Source organism: Lagopus muta, chromosome 19 (assembly GCF_023343835.1).
Source record: "Lagopus muta isolate bLagMut1 chromosome 19, bLagMut1 primary, whole genome shotgun sequence".
Classification (NCBI taxonomy): Eukaryota; Metazoa; Chordata; class Aves; order Galliformes; family Phasianidae; genus Lagopus; species Lagopus muta.
Genome location: NC_064451.1, coordinates 7,047,872 through 7,062,680, shown reverse-complemented (window position 1 = coordinate 7,062,680; position 14,809 = coordinate 7,047,872). Strand labels below are relative to the sequence as shown.

The window sequence follows — 14,809 nt, the reverse complement described above, 5'->3', positions numbered from 1 at the left end:
ACCGTAGCCATTCTGGGTGCTGCTGAAGCACCTTGCCTTTGTGTTTGGTGAAGCATTCAGAAACACCAGTGAGAAATGCTCTTGGGAAGTGGATTTTCATTGGATTTTTGTTTTTTGCTCTTTTTACCCCCACACCTCCCAAGGTGCAGGGAAGCTGTTTTGCTCACGTGCACCCTTGCTCTGCCTTTGCAAACCATGGCGTGGCATAGCCAAAAACGCAGAGCATTGCCAGCAGGGAGGCACGGAGCTGATGAAGACATCAGATGGATTATAGCAGCAAAAGCCAACTTGCAGCAAGGCGTGTGCTTGGGCTGCAGGGGTCAGCGCTCCCTGCTCTGTGCATTTCACAGAACAGTCAGCAATGCATCGGGTTTCTCTGAGCCCTTGCAGTATCCTGCAAGCCCTGCGCTGTGCAGCTGTGGCTGCAACATCTGCTCAGCCCCAGCTGCAGGAGGACAGGGCATGAGGCTGGCTGGAACCCAGAAATTTGGGGATATCATCAAATCATTTGAGTCGGAAGGGACTTTTAAAGACCATCTGGTCCCACTCCCTGCAGCGAGCAGGGACAACCACAGGGTGCTCAGAGCCCCTCCAGCCTGACCTCGTAGCACCCACAGAATTGGGGCTGCAGAACCCCTTTTGCTGAACTGCCCTGACAGCCTCCAGCCCTGCAAAAGACTTCAGCATTAAAAGTGCTGCAGTAAAAGAGTGCTAATACTTTGCTAAGAAGCGACATGGGGGAGTTGCCATTCGCCTTGTCCTCTCGCCATATATACACACATAGATCTTTTATAACAGGTTATAACAGCCAGCAAGTGTTTCCAATTACATTTGCCATTTCCCCCTCTCCAGGCTGCTGATTTATGGCAAGTACTGCAGCCACATGGAGTACGCCCAGAACACACTCAACCACCTCATCGCCAACCGGGACGACGTGAGGCAGAAGGTGGAGGTGAGCAATTGGGGGCACCCAGGGCACCCATTCACCCCAAAGCCCTTTTGCTGGGGAGCAGGACAGCGTAAGCTGACCCAGATGCCCTGGAAGGGGTGCACTGTTTTTTCCCCAGCTTTAGTCTAGACACTAATCTATATTTGCTGGGCTGTCTGTGCACTTTGCCTTGCTTTCTGCAAACACCCCTTTACTCTTTGGGCAGCAGCCCAATTTAGGGTGAAGGCTCTGTCTTTTTAAGTATCTTCTCTGGGTTTTGCATCAGCTCTGAGCCACGTGCTCTGCATGCTGCAGCAGCCTCCCCTTGCCCTGTGCTTCTCGCTTTTCTCCCCCTGGCCCACAGAAGCCCTCAGCTAACACAGCACAGTCTCATATTTAAATGGGTCTGGGTGAAGGCAGCAGTGCAAAACTTCATGCGATCACATTAGCCTATCTTAATGACCTAATCCTTATCAGCAAAGCCACAGCAACTGTCTGCGTACTTGCTTTGAGCCCCCCACAAATAAAGTGCATGCTCTCAAGCCACGGAGGAGGTGAGTTAAGCTAATGTGTTTCATTTGACATTTCCCGAGGTCTGGGAGCACTGCCTGCCCTCCTAATGAGCAGTATCTCATTAAGCTGCAGTAGCTCAGCTGCATGAGACCGCTGTGCTGTAGGGCCCAGCCCCTGTGAGCTCCTCCTCGATAACAGAAGCAAAATGTTGCAGCCGTGGGGCTTTGGGGGATGCTTATGGGGGGGGGGGGCTGTCATCGTTCTCCCCCAGCTGCCGCTCTGCTCACGTATTGATTTCTCTCCCAGGAATGCACGCTGAAGGTTCAGGATGGGAAATTTAAGCTGCAGGATCTGCTGGTGGTTCCCATGCAGAGAGTTCTGAAATACCACCTCCTGTTAAAAGTAAGCGGTTCAGCTTTAGCACTTCTCTCCAGCTGCCATCCTGGTGTAGCAACTTCAGGCTTTGATGCTGGAGAGCGAAGCGTTGCCAGATGCACGGGGAGGGTTTGTTCTCCCCTTTTCAAATGAAATAATTACGAGAGCTCCTTAACGCGCCGCAGTATTTGTGCCGTCTCTTAAAGCATGGTGACCTGGGGTAATTCTGCACTTGTTAGCCACGAGAGGCACTTAATGAATATAAAATAAGCTTGCATATAATCTGATTATGTGTGAAATTCCTGCCGTCAGCTCTGCAAAAGGGAGCTCGGCAGCACCAGCACGTTGGCTCCAGCCCCGTCCCATTGCCAGCACAGCAGCTGCAGCCCTGCAGATTGATGCACGATGCTTTCCCCATGTACCCACGTGCTTTTGTGTTTCAGGAGCTGCTCAGCCACTCATCAGACCGGCCTGAGAAGCAGCAGCTAAAGGAGGCTCTGGAAGCAATGCAGGTACAGCAGACTCGTGGGTGGACAGACAGTCCAGCATCCTGGGGAAGGCAGCTCTGCTTTAGGGCACGTGTGTGTGGATTGCTGTTTGATGGGATACACTCCCTGCTGTGCACTCCAAACTTGCAGCAGGATCACTGTCAGCAGAATTCAGCCCATTAAATCCAGGTTTTCTCTCTCAAGAGCATTGCAGGGTTCATCCCTGGCCTTGATTGTTTGCTCTGAGGTCACTTTGTTTTCTACCTCAGCTTTTTAGTGATGCTGCATTTCCCACAGTTACATAACTTTGGTGACCTTTTTAGCCACTGTCCCTGCAAGCCAGTGAGTCCAAGCCCATATGTAGGTCATTCTAGTTAGGACTGAAGGACACTGCATTCCCACTCCACTACTGAACAGTACAGCCTCAAACAACCATGCTGGGAGAGGGAGAAGGGATTCCCTCTGGTGCCACAAATCCTCACTCCCCTGAAGATGTCCTTCCTGGCTGATGAGACAAAGCAGCAGACCTGGTGACAGCTGTTAAACCCTGCTTATGGCCCCGTAATGCAGCACCCACTGCTGCTGCTGCTGATAAATAAATGGATGCAGTCTCTGCTGCAGAGTCAGCATTTTTGGGAGGAAGCTGCCAATAGTCATCAGAGAGGTTTGTTTGCTTTCTTTGCCCCATCACAAAGTGCTGGGCTAGCCAAGGGGCGTAGGAAGCAGAGCGGTTTGATTTTAATTGATTTGTAAACCAGGGCTTAACTTACAGTAGTGCTCTCCATCAAGATTCCAGCCTTTCTGTCTCCTTTGCTGGCGGACGTCGGGTGCCCTATGGGGTGAGCTGTGCAGGGGGTGGGTATCCACAACTGGAGCTGCCCTTCCCAAAGGGCTTCACTCCCTTTCACTTTGCATATGTCATCATTAGCACAGGGAGGGGGCAGGAGTTGCACCCAGAGGCTGCAAGTGGTGCTTGCGTCGTCCCTACACCTGAGCACACAGGGCTGAACCCCAGAGGATGGGGATAACCCTACACACCCAGCCTGCACGTTGCTGCTTCAAGTCACCAACAGCCCTGGAACTGAGTTTCCCTTTTGCACACAGGATGGTCTTCTCAGGAGGAGGGAACAGCCGAGCACTGATGGAGGATGCTGACCTCCATTCGTGAGGCTTTTACTTTTGTTGCTCTTTATAAGCATCCCTGGCTCGGGCGTTTGGTGATGTTATAAGTATTGTCATTTCAATCAGTGATTATCATCTGTGATTAACCCTTCCTGTGTTGGGAAGGTCTCGCCTGGAGGGGGTGTCTTAAAAAATTCCACTCTCAGATTTAATCCAAGATGACAAGGAGCTCTTGCTGAGGACGAGGAGGCAGGGAGCAGATAGGAAAATAGGGAGGTATGGTTGGAAGGATGTAAGAAGTTGTAGTTGAAGGGGATGGGTTCTTTCTCTTTGGGCCAACATTTGGGCAAGCAGAGGGTTTTTTTCAGAGAAGAGCAAGAACCACAGAGCATCTCCTCATTTTACAAAATTGTCATTGCATGGTTGGAAATTCTACTATAGGACAGAGGTGGGTGTTTTGATAATGAAAATGGCTCAGAGCTCTTTTCCCGGGGGGGATGAAGGGAATTAAGGTGAGCTGAGGTTCTTGCTGCTTGGGCTCACAGCAGATATATGCCATGCTTTGGGTTACTGGGTTCATGCATTGCCCTCTTATGGGAAATGGGAGAAACTGCAGCAGAAATGTTCCTGCATTGCCAGCACAGCACACGCCGAGGTGCTGGGATGCAGCTCAGGGGCACAGGCAGCCACGATGGATGCCAACATGGGCTCCTTTGCTTCATTTGTAATCACTTGTAATACAGCAGAGCTCTGTTGGGCTGCTTTTCCTTTTCTTCTGGTGTTGCCTGTGATTGCAGCATCCTGTGCTGCTTGGGTTCCTGCAGTGCTGCTTCTGGTCCAGCTCCCAAACGCATGCAAGGAGAAAGAGTGGGAACACAGCCCAGCTGCTGTATTGAAGGTGTTGGTTCTATTGGGGAAAATAAAAAAATCAATGCTCACTTTTCTCTTTAGGACTTGGCCATGTACATAAACGAAGTAAAGAGAGACAAAGAGACATTGAAAAAGATCAGCGAATTTCAGAGCTCTATAGAAAATCTGGTAAGTTGGAAGATCCTCCTCTCACTCCCAACTTTGATTAGATGATTATTAACGTAACTGCTTCCTTCTGTGCAATTATTGCTGAATCTGATGTGCTGCCTCAAGTAACATCGCTGTGTGTTTCTATGGTCCCTGGCCACTGATAATATTCTGGCTGTTGGTATCAAAATGGTGGCTTTATCAAAAAAGAAAAAACAAACTCACTGTGAAATAGACTGGATGAAAACACTGAAAACATTCCTCCAACTTTCTCATGTTATCAGTAGGAAAGGGAATCTAAGAACTCCCCCAAAATAGGTATCTGTCTGCTATCTAATGTAAGTACTTGATTGGAATTAGTAAGACAGAATGGTAGACTGGACATTCCTGCTCTTGAAAGCATAACAAAGCCTATCTGGAAAATGGCATGTACAATACACACCTCACCCCAAAATCTCAAGGAGATCACAGATTCATTAAGGTTGGAAAAGACCTCTAAGATACCAACCCCAACCCATCCCACTATGCCCACTGACCATGTCCCAGTGTCACATCTCTGCAGTTCTAGAACACCTCTGGGGATGGGGACTCCCCCACTTCTCTGGGCAGCCTGTGTCAGTGCCTGACCACTCTTGCTGAGGATGTATTTTAAGGAGAATCTCATCTTCCAAACTCCAGAGGTCTCAAACTTGCAGTCCCATTGCCATGCACCAGCCAGCCTTCCATGCCCTATCACTCGTGTGCTCACAGCCCTGAAAAAGCCCATCCATTTAATGCTCAGAGCTGCAGGCTGATAAGCTTTATCCCCCATGTGGGGTGGGAGGGGAGGGCTGGGCAGCTGTGAGCGCAGCTGCTCTGCAGTCCCACTTTGCATTGGGGTAATGCAATTTGGGGTCTGACACCTGAGATGCTCCAAAAGGGAGGGGAGATGCTGAGCGGTGCCCACCCTGAGGGCTTCCCAAAGATGTGGTGGCTTTGGGTTCTTTGAGCCCGGGCTTCGTTTGAGAACAATGAACTTTTAATTGATGATTATTTAACAGATGGAGAGAAAATCCTTAATTTTGTAGAGAAACCTGCAAAAATTCTCAAGTGGGATACGGGTCATTGCAGCCCATGGGTTTTGAGGCAGCCGTGATAATCCTGATCCACATGAACAGTCAGACAGCCTGCTCCACAAGGCTGTGAATGCAAATGGGGGCAGCGAGCAGCTCCCTCCTTCGTGCAGCAGGTTTGATGTGTGGGAGATGAGATGTTAACAAAGCAGCAGCTCTGTCTGCTGATCAATCCCACGCACGTTCCGCTCAGCGTTTCCTTTTGTTGCACGGACTGGAAGTTGTGGAGTGGTTGGTGTTGTGTATACAGAGCCCACGCGGCACAGCGATGAGTGCAGGCTGTACATGCAGCTGCATACAATATTTCTTTTTTTATCTTTATTTTCCTGACGAGTGGTGCTTCTTCACCAGGGGTTTTCCCTTGTAAGCAATGTGCAAGCGAACTGATGCATGGGGTTCAGCAATACATGAGGGCTTTGGAGCTGAAAACCCCATTGACCAAACCATTGGGTTGGACGCCAGCCTGTCAAATCCCCAGTGTTGGTTCAGGATGGGAATCAAAAGTAAAGAGCCCTGGCTCTGCTTTTGTAGGAAACCCAAAATTAATTTGTGGGCTTTTGCATTCTGGATCCCAAATCTTCCATAATTGCCTGGATTTGTGAGCCCTGCCCTGAGGTGGGTGCTCTCCTGACACTGAGGTCGGGGTCCTGCACTTGGGGAGTTTGGATTTTGGTGTTCCTAAGCCCACTTCTATCTGCAGGTCTCACCTATGCGTTGCTTTCTTGCAGCAAGTGAAGCTGGAGGAGTTTGGGAGGCCGAAGATAGATGGTGAGCTGAAGGTCCGCTCCATCGTGAACCACACCAAGCAGGACAGGTGAGAGAACAACAGCTCAGAAATGTGCTGGGTACATTAATCCCTAACAAAAGCACATCCCTGCTAAGGTGACAGCCAGAGGAGCTGGCTTGCAACCGCTGCTCTGTGTTGGAAGTTGTAGGAGTGCACACTGACAGAAAGCACATCAGTGTGAAATCGCAGCACTCAGAGCTGCCCCAGCTGGGGATGCTCTGCAGAGCTCTCCACGTTCTCCCTCAGAATGGGGACCTCAGTTTGCTTGCTTAACCAGCTTGCTTGTTTGCTTGCTCTGGGCAGGTATTTATTTTTATTTGATAAAGTGGTGATTGTCTGCAAAAGGAAAGGATACAATTATGAGCTGAAAGAAATTATCGAGCTGCTCTTCCACAAGATGACCGATGACCCTATGAACAACAAGGACATTAAGAAGGTAGGTGGAGTGGAGATCAGGTCTGCCAGAGAGCATTTTGGAGCTGCTCTGGCCAGTCCTTGGGTAGCAATGTTCCCAGCAGTCTTTTTAAATAGAAACAGTGCTTGCAAAATACTGGAACATAAACAGTCAGCTGGCAGGACAGCCTTACAGAGTTGGGAAATGCTTAGGTGTACAGGGCTGGGCTTGATCCTCTGACCTCCATCTGTGCAAAACAGCCCTGGAGAGAATGGGTGGGAGGGAGGAGGGAGAGGAAGGCAAGGGGATGGCAGCCCTGCTGCCAGCTTGCCAAAATCAGTTCGGTGAATGCAGCTGCCTCTGAAGGAGCAGCATTTTGCTGGTGTCCAGCTATCAAAGAGGCAGGAACTTGTGTGTAGTTAGATGTTGTATGGATGGGACGCATGACATGGGGTGTGAAAAGCCCATTTTGCCACTTGGATGCTGAAGAAATGCTGCTAGCTTTGTGTTTTAATGCAATATATTTCCTCTTTGCTCTCTAATGCTTTCTAGTCTCATGGAAAAATGGTAAGCAAAGCACGCAGTTTTCTCTCATGTTTTTCTGTGCGGAGCTGTAATGAGACAGGCAGAGCATATGTGTGTTGTGCAGGTCAGGTGTTCCTCTTGGGCTGTCAGTTGTTGTCAGGGGGAGAGATAATGGCTGGGGAGTATCTACTGGAGCAGAAAAATCCCACTTCTCTCATCTGCCACCATACAATCCCATTTGGCCCTAGTGCACAGTGCAGGGCGGATTCAGGCATCATTAGCTGTGATGTGCTGCAGAGATAGAGTTGTTCTTCCTACTTCCCTACTGTTATCCTTGCAAAGGTGCAGGGAAAAGGGGCAGGGTGCTGAGAGCAGCTCTTGAGAAGTGTGAATAAAAGCTCAGGAGCTGCTCAGGTGCTGGGAGTGCAGCGATGCGATCGCTTCTTGTTTCCTCTTGCAGTGGTCGTATGGCTTCTACCTGATCCACCTTCAGGGAAAGCAGGGCTTCCAGTTCTTCTGCAAGACGGAGGAGATGAAGAGGAAGTGGATGGAGCAGTTTGAAATGGCAATGTGAGCACTGGGCACGGGGCGAGGAGCGTTGGGCTGCTGGAGAGCAGCTCTGGTGGCAAAGCTCCCATGGAAAGGTGGGACTCTATGTGAAGGGAGGCAGGGCCCAGCATGAAGTTATCCCCCCAGTGTTTGCCCCAAAGCTTGTTTCCAACCATTGACCAAAATGCAAACAGACACCACAAGTGGCCATGAGCACAGAAGAGGTGATGGGGGCAGGTCAATAATCCCACTCCTTCCTGCAGGTCCAACATAAAGCCAGAAAAAGCCAATGCAAACCACCACAGCTTCCAGATGTACACATTTGAAAAGACCACCAACTGCAAAGCATGCAAGATGTTCCTAAGGTGAGCTATGCACTTCTTGCTGTTCTTCATTTGCAAATAGACCCGGGTAGGAGCTGAACTAACACCTTGTGATCTCCTTTTGCACAGAGGAACGTTCTACCAGGGCTATCTCTGCCCGAAATGTGGAGCTGGTGCTCACAAGGAGTGCCTGGAAATCATTCCTCCCTGCAAGATGGGTGAGTTACTTGGCCATGTCAGTAGCTTATGACATTGAGGTTAATGGATGTGAATGATCCCAAAGTTCACCCCCCTAAAGTGCTATCAGCTGCTTGTTAACAGCTAAGAACATCTGATGATGCTGTCAACTGCCTCCCAGGGCTGCAGCTCATAGTGGTGGGTGGTTTCATAAGCAAAAGGGCTGACCAAACCACCAAAAATCAAGGAGAGATCCTTGTCCTCGAACCAACCCAGGCTCTTCTGTGGTGACCCAGCACAGCACTGGTGCTCTGTGCCATGGGGGATTTTCATGGAGCAGCATCAGAGGGGGTGTGAAATCTCAGAGCTTGGTGCAAGTGAGACATCCATGCCCAGTGCTGATCCCCTCCCACCAAGTGTGGAGCTGAGGAGTGACCCCACAACCCCCCTCCTTGGTCAGGTGTCGATGCTGCTTTATGGATCCTCGTGGCATCAAGGGAAGCAGAAAATGGGTTTGCTGCCTGGTAAACTAATGGCCTATTTCAACATTTCTCTTGCAGGCTCTTCAGCAGACCAGGTAAGTTGTTTGAGGACCCTTTCCCCACATCCCTCCCTCTGTCCTTGCCTGGCCTGGTGCTCAGCTCGTGGTGGGGCACTGGCAGAGGTCTCAGAGGTCCCAGTAATTGGGGGCAGGATGGGAGACCAATGACTAAAAGTGGCCCAGTCTGCATGGCACCAGGGGCTTCAGAAGGTGCCAACCCCCAGCAGAGCCAGGGAGGTTTCCTATCCTGATGTTTTCAGATGGGGAGAGCTGGGACTGTTGTGTCCTCATAGGAATTTTTCCTCTCTCTTTGCAGGATTTGCTGAGTGCTGGACCTGGTAAGGGCATTGCTGCGTTGCAAGAGGGCATCTTGATTGCAACTGGAGGTGTCATAGAGGCTTGGGCACATGGGATGTAGGGAAAACTCCTTCTGAAATTGGAAATAAGAGCTGATTGCTGCAGGAATGGGATCCTCCTGTTCCTCAAGGCTTTGGCACTGCCTGTCAATAACTCCCTGCTCAGACAGAGGAGGGCACAGACATCTTCCTCTAATGCAAGCCACACTCTCCCTGGCAGAGCAGCTTGGCAGTGATGGAACATGCCCATGCCCATGCATGATGCGCTGCCCTCTAGTGGGAACCTGAGTCACTATGGTTGCTGCAACCTCTTTTGTATATTCGTTTTATTTTTCTTCACACCAACCTGATCAGAGTGCTGGGCTGCCCTGCCCGTGTTCTGTCTCGAAGAAGAAGGAACAATTTGTTTTTGTGCTTTTCCTGTCGGAAGGAAAGCCTGGCAAAAAGAAACCGAATCAGATGATTGGTTTGGAAACACAGCACAGTGCTCCCGCTGGGTGGGGAGAGGCAGCTGGCAGCAGAGGTGGGGAAGCAATCTGAAGGCAAACACAGTGGTTGTAGAGCACTGTGGGTAGCTCTGTTTAATGTGTGATTAATTAAAAGACAACTGGACTTTGGCTGTAAACTACTGGGTTGGAGAAGTGCTTTCTGGGCACCGCTGCAGCCCAGCACAGAGCACATGGTTGCAGGCATTTTGCTGATCCCTTTCATTTTCATGCTTTCTGCCCCAAACACCTGCCTGCTGCTGCCGTTAGATCTGCAGCTCACGGGACAAAGAACAGCAGGGGGTGGGAGGTTATTGTCATTTTGCTTTTCTTTAGCAGGGATGAAACTGCTTTGCATCTCCCCCAGGTCCTAAAATGGTTGCAGTGCAGAACTACCACGGGAACCCCGCGCCGCCTGGCAAGCCAGTGCTGACATTCCAAATTGGAGATGTGATCGAGCTGCTGAGGGGAGACCCCGACTCGCCTTGGTGGGAGGTGAGGGCCCTTCCCTCAGAGAGCTGCTGGCACGTTTTAAGCCATTGTCATCTGCATTGTCCCTTTGTCACATCTTCTGTAGCGCGGGGCCGGGCTGCACGGTGCTTGGGAGCTGCATTAGGGTTTGTCCTCATCCATACATTGCTCCTCTGTGCTCTGCAGGGGCGGCTGCTGCAGACCAAGAAGTCAGGTTACTTCCCCAGCTCGTCTGTAAAGCCCTGCCCCGTGGATGCCAGGGTACGTGTGTGGCTGTGGGTCGGTTGAGAGGGATTCCTGCTTCATTCCAGGGGGCATGAGATGCCCTGGAGGGCCCTCGGCTCTCCCCAGTCCTTTTTTACTACACGCAGCAGTGCTGTCAGCTTACTTCCCAATTAAAAAAGGCTTAAATAAATGAAAAAAGCACAGCACATTCATCCACAGCTATTTTGGGGGGGGGGGGGAGGCTGAGGGAGAAGCACTCAACCCTGCCCTGCACCCCCAGATCTGGTGGCTCTGAAGCTGCCTGGCAGAGCCCCTCCCATGGATAGGAGCACCTCGTTAGGTGCTGGGCAGTAACGAGCAGTGCTCTCTTTGCAGCCTCCCAACAGTCGTCCACCGTCACGGGAGATCGACTACACGGTGTACCCATGGTGAGTCGCACTGAGATGTGTCAGCTTTGGTTTTAATTGTTGCTTTGTCATCAACCTGTGCCAACACGGAGCTGTGAGTGCACCTTGGTGTCCAGGCATTGAAATCCACAGTGTCCGTGGGGATTTCATCGTTGAGAAAATGACTTGGGAAGGGAAGATGTAATTTCTGCCTCAGCAGGAGAGGTTGTGCTTCCATTTCCTCTCGCCTCCTCCTGCTGGCACCATCCAGGGTTTCAACTTCACGAGTCTAAATTACCATGAGTCTAAGTTATTCCAGCTCCCATTGAAGCCTCCTTCCTCTGGGGACCAATTCCCAGCCAGTGGGGTTTTCTAGGAGCCCTGGAAACATGAGGGACTTAGAACCAGAGAACCATTTGAGTCAGAAGGATCCTTTAAAGGTCACCTAGTGCTATGCCCTGCAGTGAACAGGGACACCTACAGCTTCTTCATGGTGCTCAAGGTCCATCCTGACCTCAGCCTGTCCTCACGGGGGGTGTTCCATTCCTTGGAATGCCCTTCAAACTGCATTGCCCATTACTCTTTATTCAGTGGCAGTGGCTGATTCTGCCTCTGAAGGACTGGATCTGTTTCTCTACTTGCCCAACCTTCTCACCTTTAATAATTAAGAGAGATACGCACCTTTTTGCCTAAAATACACCAGTGCTTGAAGGAAGCCGAATCCTAGCTCACAAATGCCCTGGGGAGGCAGCTGGCCCCAGGATGCTCAGCCTCTGTGGCTCAGGTTTGCAGGGAACATGGAGCGGCAGCAGACGGACAACCTGCTGAAGGCCCACGTCAGCGGCACCTACCTGATCCGTGAGCGGCCAGCCGAGGCTGAGCGCTTTGCCATCAGCATCAAGTGAGTGCATCCTCACGGGGCGCACGGATCGTGACCCCAGGAGCACCAGCACACCTTTTGCTGAGCGTCTTTGCGTCCGGTCTTAGGTTCAATGAAGAAGTGAAGCACATCAAGGTGGTGGAGAAGGACAACTGGATCCACATCACGGAAGCCAAGAAGTTTGAAAGCTTGTTGGTATGTCCTTGAAGCCCTTTGGGAGCATGGCGGGCTGATGCCAATCCTGCAGAGCATCTCCCAGCCACGGCCCCTGTGTGCTTTGCAGGAGTTGGTGGAATACTACCAGAACCATTCGCTGAAGGAGAGTTTCAAGCAGCTGGACACGACGCTCAAGTACCCGTACAAGTCACGGGAACGCTCTACCTCCAGGACCTTCACCCGCTCTCCAGGTAGGACCCATCTCAGCCTCAGTGCTGCGTTTCCAATGGGAAACCTCACCCGTTCTGTGGGTCGTGGGCTCGGTCTGAGTGGGGATTTGCAGCCTCCCAGCAGCTCTTTGCTGCCTTCCCCCTCGCACTGCCCCACTGTGCTCAGCAGAGATTTGCTGAAGTGCGGAGAGATGCGTGGCAGCTTTGGTTGGGTGCATTCAGGCTGTCCTGCCCACGTCAGCTTGTGTGTGTGGGGGTCTGGTTGCAGTGTCTCTGGTGGGGTTTGAATCCCACAGGGACTCCTTTAATGGGGCTGATGGGGGAAATGGAAAATCGAAGCTTAAAAGCAAAAAAAAAAAATGAAGGAAATCAGAGCAAATGAAAAGCAAAATCTGTGCTGTTGCAAAGCATTTGGTTTTGTCTCAAAGGCCGGGAGCAGAAATTGGAGGAAAAAAAAAATTGTTTAAAACCTTTTCCATGATATTTTATAAAAATGCTACCGATGGAAAACAGTTCTTGAAAGTTGATCAGACATCTTTTCCATTTGTGCACACCCCTGTGCCCTGGGCAGTGGCTGCACCTGCCATGGCTGCCCCAGTCCTGAGCGTGTGACCTCTGCATGCCCTGCCCTGTATTTCCCCATTGGCTTTTACAACGTTGTGCATTACGATTTTCTTTTATTTTAATTTCCTTTTTAATGCGTGTTCTGCATCTTTCTGTTTCTCTCTTAACCTCTTTGCAGCCTCCTGCGCTTCCTACAACTTTTCTTTTCTCAGTCCTCAGGGCCTCAACTTTTCTTCTCAGAGCTCCTCCAGTCCCTTCTGGTCAGGTACCCCATGGAGAGACCCACAGCATCCCCAGCTTGAAAGCCATCACAGTGGGACCTGTGTGGTCCCTGCTGTCCCTTCTGCACCCACAGGCAGCTCTGAGGGCCCTGGCCATGCCCTGCCAGTGGCTCAGCCTGGAAACAAGTGAATAAATCATGGCTTTGCAAAAAGCAAATGCTCTCCCTAAAAATCAAAGCAGGAGTTTTTTGGATTGATTGGAACTGTTACTATTGAGAAAGGGTGCTTAAATCAGTGACAAACTCTGTCGCATTGGGATCTCATGATGTACTTCAAGCTCGACTTGCTCATCCCATGTGTTTCACCAAAGGAACATTGGCATCACACCAACTTCCAGCCTGGTTGTCCTTGCTGGCTAAGGAGAACGTCTCAGTGTCCAGCAGTTTTTGAGCTCTGGGATCTCAGCCTGCTCAGGAGAACTGTGCTAAAGGGGATGGGAAACCTGGGCTGTAAGTGTGTCTGGGGCTCAGGCTCCCCACAGTGGAGTTCTGGCTTTAAATGCATTGCAGACCAGTGTCTTCCTCCCTGTTTATAAGGGTTCAGAGCAAAAATGTGTCCTTTTTATGCTATTATTTGCCAGCATTTTCTTTTTGCTGGACAGGGAAAGCCATCTGCTGAGCCACGTGTGTTTTCCCCTAAAGCTGTTGTTTGAGAACACAACTTTTCAGGGCATAACAGGGAATTTGGGATCCTTTAAGCGCACACAAACTGTGACTCTGTGCTGAAATGGGCTCTGAGCAAGCTCCTGATAAAAGAGCTCAAAGCTGTTGTGGTTCTTGCTCCATTCTCCAGCCTGGTGGGGATGGATGATTGCACGCTGTGTGTCCGCCTCTCCTCCATCGCCATCCTCATCTCCTTCCACCCCAACAGCTGGAAATCTGGGCAAAGCTTTTCCTCAAGCTTAGTTCAACCTTGGTTTGCAAAATTAAAAATAATAATAATAAAAAAAAATGAATTAACACTCAAAAATCCCAGGACAAAAAGGACATTGGATCAAAATGTGTTTCTTAAAGGTTCTAATTATTTTTTTCTTCTCATTTTGCAAACTCCACAAAAAGAACCTTCCCCCCCCCTGCTTGCCCAGGAGCACCCTGCAGTGATGTGGACTGTCCTGGACCTCTCTCCCTCTCCTCCAGCCCATCCCCACTGCTCCTTTGTGTGCAGTTCTCCAGCAGTCTCCTCCCCATGCCCTGCACTTCCCTGCACGGAGCAATGGAGATGCACTGCTCAACATCTCTCGGAGAATCCAGTCCCAGTTTTGAGGTGGTTCAAACACAAGCTGACTTGCCAAACGCCTTTTGGCACGGTGGTCCCATCAGGAGTTATAAATGATGGAAAGGAAATTTTTCCATGATTCCACCATGAATAATTGTCGATTCCTTTGGAATCTTTCCTTTTGCCACCGCCTTCCCTTCTCACCAAATTGCCCCAGCAATGGGTCACAGCCCCTCCTGGGCAGCCATGCGGCTGTCCCAGCTCTGACCACGGGGCTCTATGAACCCAAGAGGAACCACTTCACCCCTGACCACCCCATTTCACATGAGACCAGAGCTGATGCAGGTCACGGCATTGCAATGGGAGCCAGCGCCGTGGTGGAAAACCCAGGTTGAACCCCGTGGAGCTTTCCCCAGGCTTCAGCTGCTCCATGTGGTGGGGGCCAGTCCCAACACTTCTCTTTGTCCCCCTGCAGTGTTCACCCCACGGGTCATAGGGACGGCAGTGGCACGCTACAACTTTGCAGCACGGGACATGCGGGAGCTGTCGCTGCGGGAGGGCGACGTGGTGAAGATCTACAGCAGGATCGGCGGCGACCAGGGCTGGTGGAAGGGGGAAACCAACGGGAGGGTACGTGCACTTGGTGTCCCATCCCCTGTGCAATTGGTGTCCCATCTCCTTTCTACCACGTGGTCCATATCATGTGCAG

General features: G+C 50.8%; 1 protein-coding gene across 2 annotated transcripts in view; it reads left to right on the top strand.

Moving 5' to 3' along the window:
* VAV2 (vav guanine nucleotide exchange factor 2) overlaps positions 1-14,809 on the top strand; it is a 99,897-nt gene that overhangs the window by 82,075 nt on the left and 3,013 nt on the right. The window contains exons 9-27 of one of the 2 annotated variants that reach the window (XM_048965899.1): positions 853-952; positions 1,748-1,843; positions 2,260-2,328; positions 4,378-4,464; positions 6,284-6,369; positions 6,646-6,778; positions 7,722-7,831; positions 8,074-8,175; positions 8,263-8,351; positions 8,871-8,887; positions 9,168-9,189; positions 10,060-10,187; positions 10,350-10,424; positions 10,764-10,816; positions 11,559-11,675; positions 11,762-11,849; positions 11,938-12,061; positions 12,783-12,869; positions 14,576-14,730. In XM_048965899.1, the coding sequence (XP_048821856.1) occupies positions 853-952; positions 1,748-1,843; positions 2,260-2,328; positions 4,378-4,464; positions 6,284-6,369; positions 6,646-6,778; positions 7,722-7,831; positions 8,074-8,175; positions 8,263-8,351; positions 8,871-8,887; positions 9,168-9,189; positions 10,060-10,187; positions 10,350-10,424; positions 10,764-10,816; positions 11,559-11,675; positions 11,762-11,849; positions 11,938-12,061; positions 12,783-12,869; positions 14,576-14,730 (1,738 nt within the window). The remainder of the gene's footprint in view (positions 1-852; positions 953-1,747; positions 1,844-2,259; positions 2,329-4,377; positions 4,465-6,283; positions 6,370-6,645; positions 6,779-7,721; positions 7,832-8,073; positions 8,176-8,262; positions 8,352-8,870; positions 8,888-9,167; positions 9,190-10,059; positions 10,188-10,349; positions 10,425-10,763; positions 10,817-11,558; positions 11,676-11,761; positions 11,850-11,937; positions 12,062-12,782; positions 12,870-14,575; positions 14,731-14,809) is intronic. The other variant, XM_048965900.1, reaches the window with a different exon arrangement.